The 20,239-nt window shown below is 24.4% G+C and overlaps 1 protein-coding gene across 2 annotated transcripts in view; it reads left to right on the top strand.

Moving 5' to 3' along the window:
• Positions 1 to 20,239, top strand: part of LOC117178337 (DNA topoisomerase 2-binding protein 1) — a 50,802-nt gene that overhangs the window by 6,615 nt on the left and 23,948 nt on the right. For both annotated transcript variants that reach the window (XM_033369754.1, XM_033369753.1), the window contains exons 5-12: positions 7,231 to 7,338; positions 7,422 to 7,628; positions 7,727 to 7,940; positions 11,581 to 11,840; positions 11,938 to 12,107; positions 17,048 to 17,183; positions 17,284 to 17,407; positions 17,657 to 17,851. In XM_033369754.1, coding sequence (XP_033225645.1) covers positions 7,231 to 7,338; positions 7,422 to 7,628; positions 7,727 to 7,940; positions 11,581 to 11,840; positions 11,938 to 12,107; positions 17,048 to 17,183; positions 17,284 to 17,407; positions 17,657 to 17,851 — 1,414 coding nt within the window. The remainder of the gene's footprint in view (positions 1 to 7,230; positions 7,339 to 7,421; positions 7,629 to 7,726; positions 7,941 to 11,580; positions 11,841 to 11,937; positions 12,108 to 17,047; positions 17,184 to 17,283; positions 17,408 to 17,656; positions 17,852 to 20,239) is intronic.

Here is a 20,239-nt window from a genome sequence, read left to right as displayed (position 1 = left end):
ATTCATCTTTTAGCTTAAAATTTCAACAGTTTATTCGCAATTTTTTATTTCTCTTAGTTGAAAAATCGACTCATGTTAAAAAGTAGTTTTTTTTTGTTGAATTCAAATGTTTCTCATTAAAAAATTTAATATATGTTTTGTTGAAATATCGTCTTCTACATTTTTCGTTTAGAGTTCATTTTTTTTTTGCAATGAAAATTTAATTTATTGCTTGAAAGTTAAACTTTTGCAAAAATGAATTTTTTTTGAGAATCCATAATTTTAATAAAAAATTCATTTTTTCATGAAAAATGAGCTATTTTATGGAAAATTCGTGTTTTCTTTGGCTGAGAATTAATTTTTTTGCTGAAAATTAAAATTTTCCAGTTAAAAGTTTAAGTATTTTGTTGAATTTTTGTTTCGTTTAACATTAATTTTTTTTCCTTTAACTGATAATGAAACTATTTCAGTTCAAAATTCCATTATTTTAGTTCAAAGTTCATCTTCTTGGTTAAAATTAATTTTCTCAAACAAAAATTTATTCAATTATTGACTGATCTTATTTAGTTGAAAGTTCTTATTTATTTAGGTTAAAAATGGTTTTTATTGGTTTAAAGTTCAATTATTACAGTTAAATATTCATGACTTTAGTTGAAAATTCAGCTTTTTATTTTTAAATGAATCTATTCAAGTTCGAAATTTAAGAAATTTAAATTAGATTAAAATCCAAATTAAAAATCATATTTAACGTCCAATAATCAAATTGATGCAAACTTCTGTTAAAAAACAAGAATCGAAAGACCAAATTTTGACCACAACGAAAAAATGAAAAAAGCTCCTATTTTAATCTGAAAAAACAAAAAAATAATAATTTTTGGATAAACATAAAAAACATTTTAAATTAATAAAAAAGAGAAAAGAAAAATGAGAAGACAACCAACCACATCCCCTTACTTCTTTTTTTCGTCTTTTTTTATTTTATTACTATCAAATTCCAATAAAATAAAAGTCAAAATAAAAATAAAAATGATAAAATTGTATTACCAACGTTTCGGGACTCCATACAGTACCCATAAGTGAAGTTAAATATTCATGCGTGGAACTGATCTTTTTTAGATTTAGAACTATTTGGTTGAAAATTGATCTTTTTTTTTTGGTGGAAAACTCAAATATTTGATTGAAAATTCATGAGATTTGTTGAAAATAGTCTTTTTTTTAGAAAATTATTCTTATCGTTTAAAAATGTATGTATTCCAGTTAAATATTCACCATTGTCGTTGAAAATTCATCCTTATGGTTGAAAATAAAACTACTTGTTTGAAAGTGAAACTTTTTTGTATATCTGGTAAAAAATTAATCTGGATGCAAATTTAACTATTGGGTTAAAAATTCATAAATCTGGTTAAAAATGCAATATTTGTACTTCAAAAGTTAGGATTTTGAAGCGGTTTAAAGAGAATTTTATATCTCAGTTATATCAATTTTATCTAAATATACATTAAAGTTTAAGTATAAGAAGAAAAAAAATTTATTTGAATTATTATCAAATTCATCGTTTTTAGGGACACATTAAAGAAATTATTAATCATGTTTCAGTATTATTTTATTATTATAATAGTCGACGTTGTTAATATATTTAAGAATATCTCTTAATACAATTTTGTAAAGCTTTCTAAATTAAGCATATTAATTGCAGAAATTGAATCTCTAGAAACTAAGAAAAAAAACATTAATATTGGGAATGGTGGTCGACAATTTCGCCACCTGGTGCCAAAAACTGGAACTAGAAAGAGTAGGTACAATTTTAAAGATGTATTTTAATTTTTGCATAAAAGTGTTTTTACGATTGTTTTGTAAAGTTTAACACAATGCATAAATACTAAAAACAAATCTTCATAAAAAACAAATCGTTTTAGAGAGAATTTTAATTTTATAGAGTGAAAAAAGACATTTTTGTCCCAAAATTTTGTTAACAAACAACAACAAAAAAAACAATTATTTCACTATTTCATGTAAGTTTCAATGCATTGTAAGCTTGAATAAATTTTAATTAATGTATGTAGCCACAAATTCTGTTTGTTTGTTTTTTTGTGTATAGAATTTCACGAATTTTAACGATTTAAGATTAAAATAAAATTTCGAAAATAGGACAAGTACGAAACGTTAATAATGAAATATTTTCTGAATACAATTCTAAAAATTCGATCATTTAAAATTCAAATGAATTAAAACTGTATTATTTCTAATTCAAACCGTTCCAAATTGAAAAATTTCAGACGAAAATTTTTTTAAATGGACAATTTTATTAGAAAGGAGTTGAAATTGTATCATTTCTAATTCAAAGCGTTTAAAATTGAAAAATCTTGTATCTGAGTTCGCAGCAACTTTCTTCTAAAGAAACTGAACTGGAATCTTCTTTGGAAATATTTATTGAATAAAACTGTAACTTTTTGGTTGAAAAATCAACTCTTTTTTTTAGTTTGCATTTTTTATTTAAAAATTCACATCTTTGGCAAAAATGTTACTATTTTGTTAAAAATTCATCCTTTTTGGTAGAAAAAGAAAGTTTATTTTTTTGTTTAAAAAATCCATTTTTTATCTGGCAGAATCAACTGGAATCTTTTTTGGACGAAAGCACAACTTCTTTGATGGAAAATCAATTTTTTTCATATAAAATTATTTCCTTTTTTAAAATTTCATATTTTGATCGTGAAAAACTGAAAACTCGACTGAAATCTCTTTCAACAGAAAATTCAACTATTTTTTTTGAAAAATTATCTTTTTGATTTAAAACTTGATCTGTTTTAGAAGAAACTTTTTTTGAAAATTAAAATGCAACTTTTTGGTTAAAAATCATTCTTCTTTGCTTCAATATTCAACTAATTTGTTTCAAAGATTTGGATGAATCAAATTGTTAACAAATCAGTTTTTTTGCTAAATATTTATATTTTTAGTTGAAAATTCATCTGTTCGGTTGAAAATGTAATTATTTTGTTGAAACTTAATCTTTTTTAATTGAAAGCTACACAACTTGGGTAAAAACTGAACTACACTGTTCAATGTTTATTTTTTTCATTGAAATTTTCTTTTTATTTTATTTTCTTCGGTTGCAAATTTAACTGTTTAGTGGAATATACTGTTTGTGTGTGTGTGTGTGTAAAATTCATTTTCTTAACAAAAAATGTAACTTCCATTTTTTTAAGATTGATCTTTTTTAATTGAAAATTCGCATTTTTTGGTAAAAAAATAATTTTTCAGTTTGAAATTTCATTTTTGTTGGGTAAAAATGCATCAGTTTCGAGGAAAATTGATTTTTTATTGAAGTCATATTTAGAATTATTTTTTTTTATAAATTTCATTATTTTTTGATTGAAATATAAACTATTACGCTTTTTCATTGGGAATTAGTCTTTTTAGGTTGATAATTCAACTAGTATGTTAATAATTCAATTAATTTGTCAAAAAACCATCTTTTATAATAGAAAATACTTTTTTATAATGAATTAATAAATTTGAAAATTTTAAGATTGTATATGAAATACTGTTTTATTTCATTTATAAAATATTCGATGTTAAAATTATTACAAGATTAAAATGCTAATATTTGAATATTAATGAATTAAAATGAAAAATTATTCAAGGAAAAATCATAGAATTTAAGAAATGTTCTCGGTTTCGCATTTTTCCATAAGATCGTACCTATTATTTTTAGTTCGGATTTCTGTCACCATGTGGCATATCGCAGTTTAACTATCCTCAATAATAAACTCGCAAAACTTTATAGATACATAATACGAACTGGGATTCGAACGAAATTGAGGGGTATTTTTGGATACTATCAAATTATTTCGATAAATTAAAAATAATTTGACTAAAAACTAAGCTCATTCAAAAACAGTATCAAAATATAATGGGGCTACGAAGGCACAATATCAAACTTATGTAATATTAATATTTTACATAGGAAACAACGGAAAAAAAACCGAACAAAACTTTCGTTTGGACACAAAACTTTGAAGAAAGATAATTTTGACATTGTGTCTCTGTAGTTGCATTATTTTTTACTAATTTTTCATACTTAGCATAGTTTACAGTTAAATAATTTGGAGTTTACAAATTTTTTCACCGAAATGGCTCCGTACTATGAAAAATTAGACTTAAAAAAACTTCAGATACCTGAAAAAAAAACCTGGAATTGACGCTTAGAATCCTTTAAGAGCCCAATATTGTATTTTAAACCTATCAAAAATCATTTTGGGCATTTTGAAATTGAAAGTTTCTGAACTTGAATAATTTTGAATGGCGAATTTAACAAATGTAACGAAATTGTTTCAAATTGTACGATTTCAAAGTGGAAGCCTTAATGCTAAAACAATTTTAAATCCAAATATCAAAAGACGATTTCTGATTAAAATTATTCAAAATGGTATCATTTCAAATTGGGTTTACATGTTTTGTTAAGTTGAAGCTTAAAGCGGCCAAAATTTAATAATTCAAAAACGTTTAAAATTAAATAATTGGTAATCAAAAACTTTAAGAATGAAATAGTTTTAGATTTCAATATTTCACCTAAATAATCAAGCTTAAATTGAAGACATTCGAACTTTAATAATTTAAAATTGAGATTTAAAACTGAAATTCCGGGATAACAAGGGACATAATTAATGTTGGTTTGAAAACCAATGCAAAAATTATTGCGAGACATAAGTTTCTCAGAAATCTGTGGAATATTTTAGAACTATTTACTGATAGAAATATGAGCAATTTTCCATTAATAACTTCTTTATTATCACCCAGTCTCGTAAAAAAGGGTACCATTCAGGCGTGAAAAAAGTATCCTTTGCACATTCATTTTTTATCCTATAAGGACTATGAAGCCAGGAGATTTGTTCCAGAGAGTGCTTAATCTTGTTTAAATTGTAATAGTGTTTTTTGGTATGCAATCAATTTTTTTACTGAAAATTTACCTTATGTACTTCTGGTTGAAAATTGATCGTTTTTATTTTAAAAATTCAATGGTATGTTTAAAAAATCATGTTTTTTGTTGAAAATTCATTATTTTTGGTAAAAAATTAATGTTTTTTTTTGTTAAATGTTTAACAATTTGTCACTTTATCTCTCCCTTTACTGAAAGGTCCTTACTTGAAAATTCAGCTACTATAGTTTTCGTTCAGAATCACTTTTTTTTTAAATAAAAATTTAATTAGTTGAAAGTTTTTCTTATGTTTAAAAACTTTTTCCCCCAAGATTCATTATTTTTGTTCGAATTTCATCTCTGATTTGAAAAACATCTATTTTGTTGAAAATTTGTGTTTTTTGGTAGAAATTAATCTTCTTTGCACGAAGGGAAATTTCAATAGATTAAATCACGGAACTGCTGTTTGATTTTATTGACGTTTTGGTTCAAGAACTAAAATTTCGGAACCCATGCTTTTAAAGTAGCGGTCGTTGATCTAAAAGCAAGGGTTCTTGCGTCAAAGTGTGAATAAAATCAAAGAGCAGTTCCGTAAGTTAATCTCTTGAAATTTCTCTCCGTGTGGTTAAAAATTAATCTTTTTTGTTAAAAAATACAGTTTTAGTTAAAGATTCATCATTTATGTTTATAAAACATAAAAACATTTGTTTTTTATTTGGTTTGAATATTATTATTTTTTATTGAAAATTTATCTATTCAAATTTTTGGGTGACATTTTATCTCTTTTAGTTGAAAATTGATGTATTTTGTTTGAAAATTCGTTTTTTTTTTTGTTGAAATTAGTCTGCTTTTTTGAAATTTCATCCTTGCGAAAATTCATTAAATTTGTTGAGAATCAATTTTTTTTAACAGAAAATTTTACTAATCCATTTTTCGTTCAAAATTTGTCTTTTTTAGTTGAAAATTTGAGTATCCTGGTTAAATATTCATTATATAAGTTAAAAATTCATCTTCTTATTCAAAATAAAACTGTTTGGTTAAAAGTTAATCTTTTTGTTTCAAAATCCAACTTTCCAGGTGTATACTTGTCTTTTTAGTTGAAAATACACCCTTTTGGTTGAAAACTCAACTATTCCAGTTATAGATTCATCATTTTAGTTGAAATTTGATTTTTTAAACTAAAAATGTAACTATTACATTTTTTGTTTAAAATTAATTTTTTTTAGTTCAAAATTTATGTACCTACTTCGACGAAAAATCTTCTTCTTTGATAGAAAAGCTTAGTGAAAAGTTGAACTCTTTTGCTAAAAATTCATCTTTTTGGTACAAAGCCCAACTATTCCAGATGAATGTTTATCATTTTAGTTGAAAATTCATGTATTTTGTTGAAAATTCGTCCGTTTTCGTAGAAATTATTCTTCTTGGTTAAAAATTCATCTTTGAGATTGAAAAATCAACTATTCCTGGTTAATATTAATTATTTTAATCAAAAATTCATTTTGTTTAAAAAATAAAACTGTTTGTTTGAAAGTTAAACTCTTTTTTCAAAAAGTCATCTTTTTGTTATAAAAATTAACTATTCCAGTTGAATATCCATTATTTTAGTTAAAAATTCGTCAGTTTGGTTGAATAATAATTTTTCAAAATGAAAATTGAACTATTTCATTGTTGGTTTCCAATTTGTCTTTTTTAGTTAAATTCATGTATTTCGTTGATAAATGTTCATTTTTTGTAGAAAATATCTGTTTGTTTGAAAATTAATCTTGTTTGCAAATTCATCGCTTTGGTGGAAAATTTAAGTACTCCAGTTGAATATTCATAATTGCATTGGAAAATTAATCTTTTTGATTGAAAATAAAATTACTTGATTTAATGTTAAATTCTTTTGTTAATTAATTTGATCTAAATAGGCACTAAATTTCAAGTGCAAGAAGATAAAATAAAATTTTTTAACTATTATTCAAATCCATGGAATTTAGGGACAAATGGAGTACATGATGAATTATGTTATTATTATTCGATTATTTAATCAATCAAACGTGCTAATATATTTAAAAAATATCTCGTAATATAATTTCTCAAAACTTTCTAAATTGAACTTAATTATTAAATCCCTCAAAACTGGAAAAGAACCTTATTCATAATAAACTTGTGAAACTTTATACATATTCCGATTTGATTGTTTTTAAAAATTCGAAATATTAGAATGGCTCCATACTATAAAAAATTATGCCTGGACAAAGTTTGAAACTTGGATTTTTTTCAGTATTTGAGTAGACACCCTGGCCTGGATTCTATTTATAAAGCTTGCTTAATAATTACAAAAATCCTTTCAGGCTAAAATTCAACTGAAGGTTGAATACATGGGCGGTATTTTCGCCCGGCAATTATTAGGCAGCGTAACGCATTTAGTCACAGACCGAATAATGTCCCAAAAACACGAGGTAATTTTTTGTTTACATATTTAAAAAAAAAAAGAAATGCCAATTAAATTCTAGACTTTTCGCTTCAATATTTCACTTTTCAGCAAGCTGTAAAAATGAAAATCAAAATTATGACAGTTGATTGGATAAATGCTGTGTGGAAAGAAAACTTGACGAATTTTGTCAAAGCAACAGACCCCTCTTTCGAAATACACAAGTGCCCAGTGTTCATGAATGCAATTGTGACAGCGACAGATTTGAGTAAAAATGAAAAGTTAGAAATCAAGAATCTCGTGACGGCGAATGGCGGCGTTAGTATTTTAAAAAAATATTTTTCTGTGGTTAAATTGAGATCCGAGTGTAGATAAAAAAAAGTTGTATATTTTATACCGTATCTCTTTCTTTTTAGCAATATATGGGACACCTAGACGGCTCGAAAACGAACATTCTTCTGGCCTCGGAGAAAAGTGCCTTAACTGAAAAATTGAGGTTCGCCCTGAATAAGGAAATTCCGTGTTTGAAGTACCAATGGGTAATGGACAGCATTGAGGCCGGATATGCTCTTCCTTTCGAAAATTACGTGATCCACAATGCAACAAAAGCGAGCTCAACCCCAGAGAGAAGTACAAAATTTAATTTTAATGGACAAAAATTTAATAATGTAGAATGAGTGGGATCACTGTCCGCCTGCTTTTTTACCTAATCCCCATAAATTTTCACAAAAAAAGAAACACCAGAAAATCTTAAACTTTGACCTAATTTTCCCTTTTTTTTAAAGGGTTCGATTCATTTTTTAAGAATCGTAAACAGAAAAATGGAGAAAAAACTAATTCCAAATATTTCCTTAATGAGAAACTAAATCCGAAAGATACTAAACTAAATTAATTAATTTTTAACCAAATGGTTGAGTTTTTATGCCAAAAGATGAATCCTTATTCAAAAACAGATATTTTCTAACAAAATAGTTAAGCATATTTTAATTTTGAATCCAAAAATACGATTTTTCTGCAAAATATTTAACTTTCCTACCCGAAAATGTGATTTTTTAACCAAAAATGTATTTTTAACCAAAAGAAAAAAATGAATTTTCAACATAATAGTTCAATTTTCAACCAAAAAGATGAACCTTCAACCAAGAAAGATTTTCCAATTAAGAAAGGAAAAAATGTCAACCAAATTGTTGAGTATTCAAGCCAAACAGTCAAATTTGATATAAAGCTGTTCATTTTCAACTATCAAATCTGTATTTTTCACAAAAAAGTTCATTTTAAAACATATATATGAATTTTTAACCAAATAGTTGAAAATATGAGTTTTCCAAACAAGAAAAGTTAATTTTCAAACAACTTGTTGAATTCTCTACCAAATAGTCGACTTTTCTTCCAAAAATATTTGAATTTTCAATAAAGAAAAAAAAATTAAAATTTTCAATTAGAAAGTTAATTTCCAAACAAAAAGGATTAATTATATTTGTTTTTTAATAATTACATTTTCAGGGATGTTAACATTTTCTTAAAATTTAAATAAAATTAGCTGAAGTAGGCGCCCGGCGCCTACAAAAAAGGGGTTTGTTTTGGTTTAAAATTAATCCGTTTTAGTTAAAAATTCACCACTTTGGTTGAAAAATTGTTTTTTCTTTGTGGAAAATTAATTTTTTGTCTGAAAATTTAATTAATCAATTTTTGGTTAAAAACTGATTTTTTTGGTAAATATTCAACTATTTAGTGGAAAATTCATATCTTTTGTTAAAGAATTGTATTTTTTGTTGTGAAATTAAACTTTTTGCATGAAAACTTAACAGTTTGTTTGCAATTTCTTCTCTCTCGTGGAAGAAAAATATTTCTTGGCTGAGAATTGAACTCATTTTGGAATGTCTTGGTTTGTGGTCGAATTAAACTGTTTTTTTTTTTATAATAATGAAAATCCTTTTTGGTTGAAATATCAACTACATTTGTTGTTCAGAATTTACCTTTTTTTGGAATTAGAATTTAATGACTTGCTTGAACGTTAAAATCTTTTGTTAAAAATTCGTTTTTTGTTTGGCTAACAAATTATTTATTTTACTTCAAATTGAACTATTTCAATAGTATAAAAATCGTGTTTTTTGTTCGAAATTAATCTTAGTTGAAAATTAATCTTTTTCATTAGAAGTTCATATTTTAGGTTTAAAATTTAACTGTTCCAGTTAAAGATTTATCATTTTAATTGAAAACTCATCACTTCCGTGGAATTTTATGTGTGTGGAAAATTACTTTTTAAATGAAAAATTTAACTATTCCATTTTTGGTTAAAAAACTGATCTTTTTAGTTAATAATCCAATTATAAGGTTGAAAATTCATCTAGCTTATTGAAGCGGTTTAAATTTAATTTAATATAGTACCCACAATCATTTAACATTAATTTGGATAAAATAAGAATTTATTTGAATTATTATATTTAATAGTATCTGGTAATATAATTTTTTTAAGCTTTCCAAATAAGCGTATTAATTAAATCTCTAGAAATTAAAAAAATTATTGTTTATAATGAATTCGCTAAACTGTACACATATTTTGATTCCATTGTTTTTTTTTAAATACTGCATGTTTTCAACTCTTTTAACTCTTCTTTTTCAGAAAAATCCCCTTTTTTACCTAAAATAAAACTACTGAACCGCTGTGATTTCTGGAATGAGCATCAAATCTTATGTATTTATTCAGGGTGGCGACTTGACCGGAAAACCGAGAAAGGACCGGAAATTTACATCTGATCGCAGTAAAATTAATCATTTTTTTTATTAAAAATTTAACTATTTCAATAGAAAATTTAAATATTTTGCTGAAAATCCGTTTTTTTTAAAATTAAGAATTAGATTTTCAACGTAAAATTCCAATATTCTTTTTTTAGTTGAAAATGTGTCTTTTTTGGATACAAATTTAACCATTAGCATAAAAATGAATGTTTTTATATTTAAAAATTAAACTATTTGTTTGAAAATTTGTGTACTTTGTGGAAAATTCGTCTATTTTTGAAGAAAAATTCATCTTTATGATCAAAAAATCATTTTTTTAGCAGGGATAAAGTTCACCTATTCCAGTTGAAGATTCATAATATTATTTGAAAATTCATGAATTTGGTTGAAAATTAATTTCTCCGACTGAAAATTCAACTGTTATATTTTTAGTTGACAATTCATCTTTTCTAGTTTAAAATTTAACAATGTGTCTGAAAATTTGTCCTTTTTTAATAGAAAATTTAAATATTTTTTTGATAACTCACGTATTTTGTTAAAAAATCAATTTTTTGCGAGAAAATGATCCTTTTCTTCGAAAGTTAATCTTTTTGTTTAAAACTTCTTTTCGGTTAAAAATTCAACCATTTGAATAATTATCATTTCAGTTGAAAATTAATCTTTTAGGTTGCAAATAAAATTGCTGGTTAAAAGTTAAACTTTTTTGTTAAAAATTCATTTCTTTGGATGAAAAATAAGCTATTTGATTGAGAAAGTGTTTTTTCTTTGGATGAAAAGGAATTTTTGTTGCCAAAAATTGAACTATTTTTTTTTAATTTGTTTTTTTTTTTTTGAAATTTTTTTTTCAACTCAAAATGGAACTATTATACTAGTTGAATATTCCATAATTTTAGTTGAAATTTTTTCGCCTTTTTTAACCTAATTTTTTAACTTAAAACTGAATTATTTCCGTTTTAGTTGAGAATTGATCGTTTTTTACTAAATTTAAATTTTGTTTGGTTGACAATTTAACTATTTCAGTTCAATATTAATATTGTTTCAGTTTAAAGCCCATTTTATTTGAAAATTGATCAGTTGGGTTGATAATTAATTTTTTCAACTAAAAATGTAACTGTTACATTTTAAAACTATTTGGTTGAATATTTGTCTTCTTTAATTGATAATTAAACTACTTCGTTAAAGATTCATGTATTTAGTTAAAAAATTGTATTTTTTTTGTAGAAAATTAATTTTTTTTATTTGATAATTAATCTTTTTTTAAATCATCTTTTTGGTTGAAAATTGAAGTATTTCAGTTAAATATTCATCATTTTAGTGGAAAATTAAATTTTTTGGTTTAAAAGAAATGTTTGCGTCTTTTCGACATATATGAATTTTACTTTCATTTTACCGGGAAAATTTAAAAACTAGATCGGGAAAAAAATCCGCGAAATGACCGGGAATTTGAAATCGTCCGCCGAATCGCCACCCTCTTATTTCAAACAATTTTTAAAGATAAGTGTTAACTGTTTTTATTATTTTTAATTATCAGCTAATGCAACTCTAAATTTCTCGTGCATAAGTGTAATACCGTTCGAGAATCAAAACGGAATAGTGGATGAGTCTATAGCTTTGAGTATGATGAGTAGAATGAATAGTACGGGCGCTACAACTAGTACTCCTGCTATCACTCCAGCAAGCACTCAAGGGAAAAATACTCCCGAACCTGATGTGAATTTTTACATTACATTCCTCGACAATATTTCACTGGCCTCTGTAAAGAAACTTGGAACTTTTCTCGATGGTTGTAACGTAAGATTCTTCAGAACGTCTTCATTAATAATTCTTTAAATATTTTCTTGAAGAATTTAATCGAATATTTCTAATATTACCAAAAACAATTTTATAGATTTATCTTGCCGGTCTACAATCGAAGTATAAGGATAAATTAAACAAAATTGTCAACGTTAGTGGAGCGACAAGGTTAGATGAGATAACCGACTCTATAACTCATGTTTTGGTTGGTGATATTAAAAAAGCGAAGCATGAACTCAAAGTTATGTTCACGAGAGGCTTGAGGTAAGAGATTATTAATTACTTTTTGAAAATTCTCCTTTTTCCCTTGTTTTCGAAAAAAATCTCCCCTTTTCTCTTCAAATATACTACATTTGAGAATACAATATTTCAATCAGGGTGTCTAGCTACTCAGGAAATACGGGAAAATCGGGAATTTTGTGCATCTTGAAAACTAAGTAAAATAGGTTTTTTTCGGGATATTAGATAAAATAATTTTTTAATACATAATTTTAACCGGAATCGAAGGTGCGTTATAATTTTTTTTTCTTTTGTGTACTTCAACAGAAAAAAATTATAAAAAATTGAAGGCGGTAAAACACTTTTTCATATTGGTGTCACGTGACTCAGAGGTTCTCATAATTATCTATCAATGTAACGATGCGAAACTCATGATAAAGTGGTTAGGCCACGGTCTGCTGTCAATTCAGACTGTTTTTATTTGATAGCTTTATTTGTTAAGGATTATGTGACAACAAAACTTATTCTTTTGTAATATTTGGCTCAAGAGTCAGTATTATGTTGAAGGAAAACAGTAAGTGCAATTATTAACACATTTTAAAATCTTACATGTTTACGAATTGTTCAGTAAACATGGCTACATTTAAGTACTTTTTCAATGAATTCTTTGCACATACCATAAATATATCTATTTTCGGTAGATTTTCTCTGTTAGTCTTTACGGAACCCTCCATTGACATTTTTTGAAACAATATTTTGCGGCTTCTATTTTCGATGTGCACATAACAAAAACAAAACATCGGCACAGAAAAAGATATTTGAGAATCACTGACACGTGAGCTGTGATTGGTGGAAAATCCGACCCCTTTGACGTCAAAGGGGCCCTCTATCGTCATCGTGATAAAAAATTCATATTTCAACATTAAATTAAAAATAGTAAACAATATGTAAAAAGTATTCTATGTGCGTTTTTATAATTAGAATTTTATATACAATAAGATCCATTTATTGGAAAAGTTATATCTGACTTTGGAAAGAACCCTATTCCTTAATGCATGATAAGATCCGGCAAATAAAAATAAAAATTGTTTATGTGTAAAATTTGTATTATTGTTTTTTTCCGGTTCATGATAAATTTGTCACGGTCATTATATTGGAAGCTCTCAACGCTATTCAAATAAATAATTTTTAATTAAATGCCGTTAAACTAGCAAATTTGAAATTTTAAACTTTTTTAAATTGAAAAGTTGAAATATTTCTGGTTAAAAAATATAAATCCATGCTATTTTTTGCAGTGCTATAAATTGAAGATTGATTCAATAAATTTCGAAATATTGATGATTCTATCATTCTGAAGCAATTTTATTGTAGAAAAATAAACAAATTTATGATTTTAATTTTTCTTTCAAATTAAACTTATTTTAAATTAGGAGCTGAATTGTTTTAATTTTAAAACGTTTGAAATGAATAATTGTTCAACTGTTATTTTTATATAACAATTTAAAAATTTCACTTACAAATTGAAAATTAAAAAAATTAAACAATTAAAATTATTACATTTAAAGTTAAAATTTAGAACTCTGAAATTTTAATGATTTATGACTTTCTATCTGACACAATTCAGTTTCAAATTGATTAGTTTTGATTATTTGATTTCCAATTGCTTATTTTTAATGAAAACTACTTAAAATTAATTAATTTATATTTAAATTTGATCAATTGAAAATATTTTTTATCTAAAATATTCAATTTCAAACGCTTTAAATTGGTTTGTATGTGTTTAATTCTTTAAACTGCATTTTAACACAATTGAACATAACATACAAAAAAACTTGAATTCGAACTTATTTAAATTTATATTTATATGAAATGAAATGAAATTTGTGACATTTCAAGTGATTGAATAGATTTTTCTTCTAAAAATTGGTAAAATTTCCGGTTAAAAAGTAATAGTTATTTTCCGAATTTGCCGGTCGAGAGTTTCCCTTTTTAAAAATTATTAGTTTTAGAGAAAAATTCGAAATTACAGGATGTCTAAAAAATGCATTTTTCCCATAAATTCTTTCCATTTTTGTGTGAATATCAAAGGATTTATTGGTGCTGGAAAATTTGTAATTAGAAATTTTTTCTTCAAATTTTACTTTTTATTCAGTTTAGTATTTTTTAAAACTATTTTCAACATGGCTATTAATTTCAATATTCGGAAATTCAATTGTTTAAAATTGAAGAAAATTAAAAATGGAATCTTCAACAGATAAAAATTGTAGAAGATTGAATTTTCATCTGTTGAAAATGAAAGAAAATAAAATTATGAACATTAAAGAACATTGAAAATGGTAGAAAATATAATTTTTAATTCTTAAAAATTACAGAAAATTGAACTTTGATCTGTTAAAACTTGAAAAAAAATTTATCTTCAACAGATGAAAATTGGGTTTGAACATTGAAGAACATTGAAAATTGGAGAAGTTTGAATTTGAATCTGTTGAAAATTAAAGAAAATTGATAATTGAATTTTCAATTGTTGAAAATTCAGGGTGGCCGCTGGACCGGGAAACCTGGAAAACCGGGAAATGACAGTGAATTTATTTTTTAAACCGGGAATTTAACAAAACTTTTAGAATGCAAATTTTGCTCAAATTTGAATTCAACCGTTTTTTAAAAATAATTTTTCAAATTGTGATTTTTATAAATGATTATATCATTCAGTTTAGAATGCTTAATTTGAAAATCTTTCATTTAAAAAATTTTCCATTTTAGATTTTTAATTTTTAAACGCATATATTTTAATTTAAAGAATTTTAAAATTCAGTTTTAAAGGCTTACAAAATAATTATTAATTAAAGTGCAGTTTTGAAGATTTAAATAGTTAAAAATTAAAAGCATTCGAAGTTGAAATTTCTTGATAAAAAACAGTTTTATTTTATCAACTGTAAATACAAATAAACAATTTCTAAAATGGATCTGTACTTTAATTATAGAAATCTGAACAATAATTTATTTGACCAAACAATTCTAGATTCGTTAAAAATTTAAGAATTTCCAAATTGTACCTGTTTCAGTCCGAAAGTCTTGATAAGAATTGAAATTAATATATTATTTATTCTGGTAATTTTATTTTTAAATACAAATTTTCATGATTTATCAATAAAATATTTCTAATTCAGAGTTTCAGGTCTTCCTTTATATTGTTTTTTATATTAAATTTAATTAAGAAATTTATTAATATATTATTTCTATTAATTTTTCAACAATTAAAAAATGTAAGCGTGGGTTTTACTTTTCTCAACTTAAAAATAAATACATAATAATACAGTCATAATCAAAGGTTTTTATTAAATTTGAAATATTGTGAGTCTAAATTATTTAATTTTTATCCCATTTCATTTGAAATTTCTTAATGTAGAAAAATAATAGGTATGCTATATTTAGCAATATTTCACTGTTCATTTAAGACGAGTAAATTGAAACCAAATATTTAAAAGAAAACAATTTGAAACTGCATTGTTTTTCATAGAAATCTTTGAATCTTTAGATTTTCGAAGAATTTTTAAACTTTTAGCGTCACAATTTTAATTGTTCTATTTAAAAAGTGTTTAATTTATAAATATAATTGTTGAATTTTTACGCATAAATAATAATTGAACGCTTATTATTTGTAGAAAAAATTTGAGTAATTTTAAGAGATATTTAAAAGTTTTGAAAAGATTCAAAATTAACTAAAAACTTGAAATTATTTCAAGTAATTTAAACGAAATGTGTTAAGATTTTTTTTCAGAACTTCTAAATATATTTTTAAATTAATCGAAATTTTCATACAATTTTTAATAATCCTGCAAATTAAAACAAAAATCCTTAAAATCTTCCATAATTTTTCAAAGGGAAAAACCATTTTCAATTTTCCTAAGAATCTTAAGAAAAATGTTTATTCTTTTGAAGTCTTTCACAATTCTTAACAAAATGCTAAATTTTTTGTTTGACGTCTGCAAAAATCTACATTTTATTTTAAATTCGGTTGTAAGTATTTGAAATTATTTCAAGTTCTAAATTTAATTAGAATCTTTTTAAAACTTCTAAATATCTCTTAAAATTACTCTAATATTTCTACAAATAATAAGTTTTCTACTGTTACTTATAAATTCAAAATACTTTTTTTTTTTAGTTTGCAGGATTTTCCAAAAGTTATAGAAAAAATTCAATTCATTTTGAAATATATTTAAAAGTTCCGAAAAAATTCAAAAATTTGCTTTTAAAGGATACCTAGATTATTTATTAAATTTATTGTTTATTCATTTATATAGAAAAATGTTTAGAATATAGTTTGATTTCTTAAATTACATTGACCGTGAAAAATGTTTGTAAACCAGGAAAAAACCGGGAAATGACCGGGAATTTTTTGCTTCGATTAAAACGGCCACCCTGAAATTAAAGAAAAAATCATTTTCATCTTTTAACCGTTGAATGTTCTATTGAAGAAAATTGAGTTTTTAATTTTTAAATATTGAAGAAAATAGTAATTTTAAAAGATAAAAATTCAGTTACTGAAAATTGAAGAAAAATTTATTTGCATCTGTTGAAAATTGGAGAAAATTGAATTTTCTACTGTCGAGAGTTTAGTAGATTTAAAAAAAAATCTCAACTCTATCAACCCCCTTGTAACGATATGCAATTTTTGAAAATAAATTCTTTAATGGTAGAAGTAATTAAAAAATCATTTAAGATTATTCAAAAATGAAAAATTTCATATGAAAAAAGATTGTTTCTTCTTTTCTATATGGAGAAATGAATGCTTAATCTTTTTCGTAAAAATGACCCTATTTCCTATTTCCCCTTTTTTAAGCTTCTTTTGCATCGTTATTCCTGTACTCCTAAAAATGAAAAATTATTTCAACACACTTGGAGGAATCCAACCAAATGCAAACCAGATTTTTTAGCTGAATCGAGGCTTTGTAATTTTTCCCTTTTTCTCCATCTTGGTTTTTTAGGCCACATATTGTAAATATTAAATGGTTGGATGAAAGCATGAAATTAAAACATCCCGCGCCAGAGGAAGATTTTTTAATAGAAAGTGACGACGTGCCACAAAAAGTTCCTGAGCCTCCATCTCCTCTCAGCAAAAAGGTAAGAATTCAGAAGATTTTATTACGTTCTCAAACATAAAATTAGTGAATTTTTTCAGTAGAATGTATTTCATAATATTTAAACTTTTTTTTTTAAATAGAATTTGGAAATGTTACAACGGCCCCAAAGGCCACCTCCTCCAAAATTCGATGTAAATAAAGAGAAACCCTACGAAGCTCCCAATGAACCAGACCTTGTTCAAGAATATCTGAAAAAATCTACAGGTAATTTGAATATTTTAGAAAATATTTCTCGATTTGATTTTGTTGCTTTTGAAAGTAAAATGAAGGCTTCTAGATTCGTTTAATTTTCATAAAGAAATCGAAAGTTTAATCTGTATTTAGTCGTTCTTATTATTTTTATTTATTCATTTTCAGTGGTTGATTTCTTTTATAATTTTGATAAATTATAAATAATAAATAGTAATTTATATTTTTTATAATTTTTATAATAATTGTTCATTTCTCTTGTAGTTGCCAATAAGTCGATGGCGGAAGTCTTCCAAATAAACAGAACCGAGTCAAGTGAAGATGAGCCTAGGCCCCATCGTCAAAGCGAAGGCCCTACTTTTATTCCTCAGACTGGATCTTTTAAGAATAAGACTCGGGAAAGTGAAAGTCTTGTTCCTTTGAGTCAAACCGGGACTATCATAGGAAAAGTTTTTGAAGGTAGGAAAAACTTCTAACTAAATACCAGGGTGTCTATCAGGGGTTTTTTTTAAGTCAGGAAATTTTATCTAGTGTGCTTCATTTTTTTTTAATTTATAATATAGAATTGAATAATAATGATTCTTAGTTTGTAAAAGTACCTTAATATTACTTTTTGCAACCATATTTTTTTAAATTAGTTGTTTTTTTTCGATTTGAAATTAATTTTTCTCAACTGAAAATTTATCTATGCCAGATGAATATTTAAAAATTCATCTCTTATTTAAAAAGTTAATTTTTAAACTAAAAATTTTGCAATTTAAGTTCTTGGTAAGAAATTATCTTTTTTTGATTGCACATTTGTCATTTTTTTAAAATTAATTGATCTTTTTGATTTATTATTCAACGATTTCAGTTGAAGATTCATCAGTTGAGTTGAAAATTCATCACTTTGTTTGAAAATGTATCTACTATTTTTTTGAAAATTAGATTTTTTTGTTAAGGATGATTTTTTTCAACAGAAAATGTATTTATTTCAATTGAGTATTCCATCATTTTATTTAAAAAGTTGTCTTTTCTGGTAGAAATGAATCTTCTTGGCGGAAATTCACATTTTGGATTTAAAATTCCTCTTTTTTGTTTAAAATGTAACTATTTCAGTTAAAGATTCATCATTCATGTATTTTGTTAAAAAATCGCCTCATTTTGGTAGGGAAATAATCTTCCTGTTTAAAAACTCATTCTTTTGTTGAAAATTCAAGTATTTCAGTTAATTGTTCATCATTTTTTTTAGTTTAAAATTCATTTTCGGTTGAAAATAAAACTTTTTGGTTAAAATTGAAATTCTTTTCTTAAAAATGCAACTGTTTGGTTAAAATCCATCTATTCCAGCGGAATTCATAATTTTTGTTAAAAATGTATGTTTTGGTTGATAATTAATCTTTTTTAGTTAAAAATTCAAATATTTGTTTGAAAATTGTTTGTTTTGAATTTTAAACTTTAAAAATTGAAATATTAAATTGAACCATTTTAAATTAAATGTCTTTAAATTACCAAATTTATATTTTAAACTTTTCTAAATTGAACAGTTAAAATATTTGTGGGTAAAAGATGTAAATCTAGACTATTATTTCCAGTGCTCTAAATTGAATATCGAATCAATAAAAATATATAAATGTTAAAAATTATATCATTCTGAAGTAATTTTAAGTTAGAAACATTAAAAATTTAACGATTGTAAATTTTAATTAAATTTTGATGTTAATTTTTTTCTGATTACTGGTAAAATAATTTTCCAAAGAAAGCAGAAACTATTACGGCCCAGATTTTTTTTGTTTCTTTAGAAAATTATTGGACCAGTAATCAGCAAAAATTTGGCATCAAAATTTAATTAATCAGTTAATTACCCTGTTCGAAAAAATAACATCATTACTTTATATTTTAAATTTTGTTTAAAATTAAGCCATTTTTAAATTAGAAATCAAATTATTTTAAGTTCAAGTCTTTTAAAGTCAATAATTGTTGAATTTTTGTTCATACATAAAAATTACAAAATTTCCTTTACGAATTAAAAATTAAAAAAATGAAACAATTTAAATTCCACCCTTCAAAGTTAAAATTTAGCACTCTCAAATCTTAATTATTCAAGGCTTTCTATTTTTTGAAACAATTCAGTTTCAACTTATTTGATTTTGCATATGTATTTGATTTATAATTGCTCATTTAAAATAAGCAGTTATATATTTCTAAATATTGAAAAGATGTCCTTTATTAATTAAAAATTTTCAAATTGTAAGATAAAAAAGTGGAGTATTTTAGATTGTATAAAATTTGAACATATCATTTGAAATATAATAAAAGCGTTTAATTATGAATCTCATTTTGACATTGAAAATAGTTTACAAATCTTCAATCGGGCGTTTAAATTTGTTTAACTACTAATTCCTTCGAATTGAAATAATTCAATTTTTAACCTTAAAATCTGTAATTTGTTCAATTTCAAACAGATTCAGAACTTCTAAAATGGAAATTTTTTTAACTTAAAGATTTCAAAATTACGCATTGTAAACTAAATTATTTCATAATTGAATATTGAAGCAGTTGAATTAAAAATGTTTTAAAAAGTTGAAATTCAACTCATTTAAAATTTGTTTTTATATAATGTGACACGAAATTTAGGATATTTCAAATAATATCATATGTTTTAAAATTTTTAAATCATTAGTTTTAGGGGGAAATATTTAAAATTCTATTTTTTATTCATGTTAATATTTATTTTAGCAATTGTTATACTATTTCAAATCAACCTATGTAAGGTGGGAGTTTTCCCAATTATTTTTTTAAAAATTTTATTATACTTTTTGTATTTTTTTTCTGTTAAATTAAATATCAATAATATTTAATGGTACA

The sequence above is a fragment of the Belonocnema kinseyi genome, chromosome 8 (assembly GCF_010883055.1).
Source record: "Belonocnema kinseyi isolate 2016_QV_RU_SX_M_011 chromosome 8, B_treatae_v1, whole genome shotgun sequence".
NCBI lineage: Eukaryota > Metazoa > Arthropoda > Insecta > Hymenoptera > Cynipidae > Belonocnema > Belonocnema kinseyi.
Note: the sequence above shows the minus strand (reverse complement) of the source record. Positions and strands in the feature narration are given on the sequence as shown.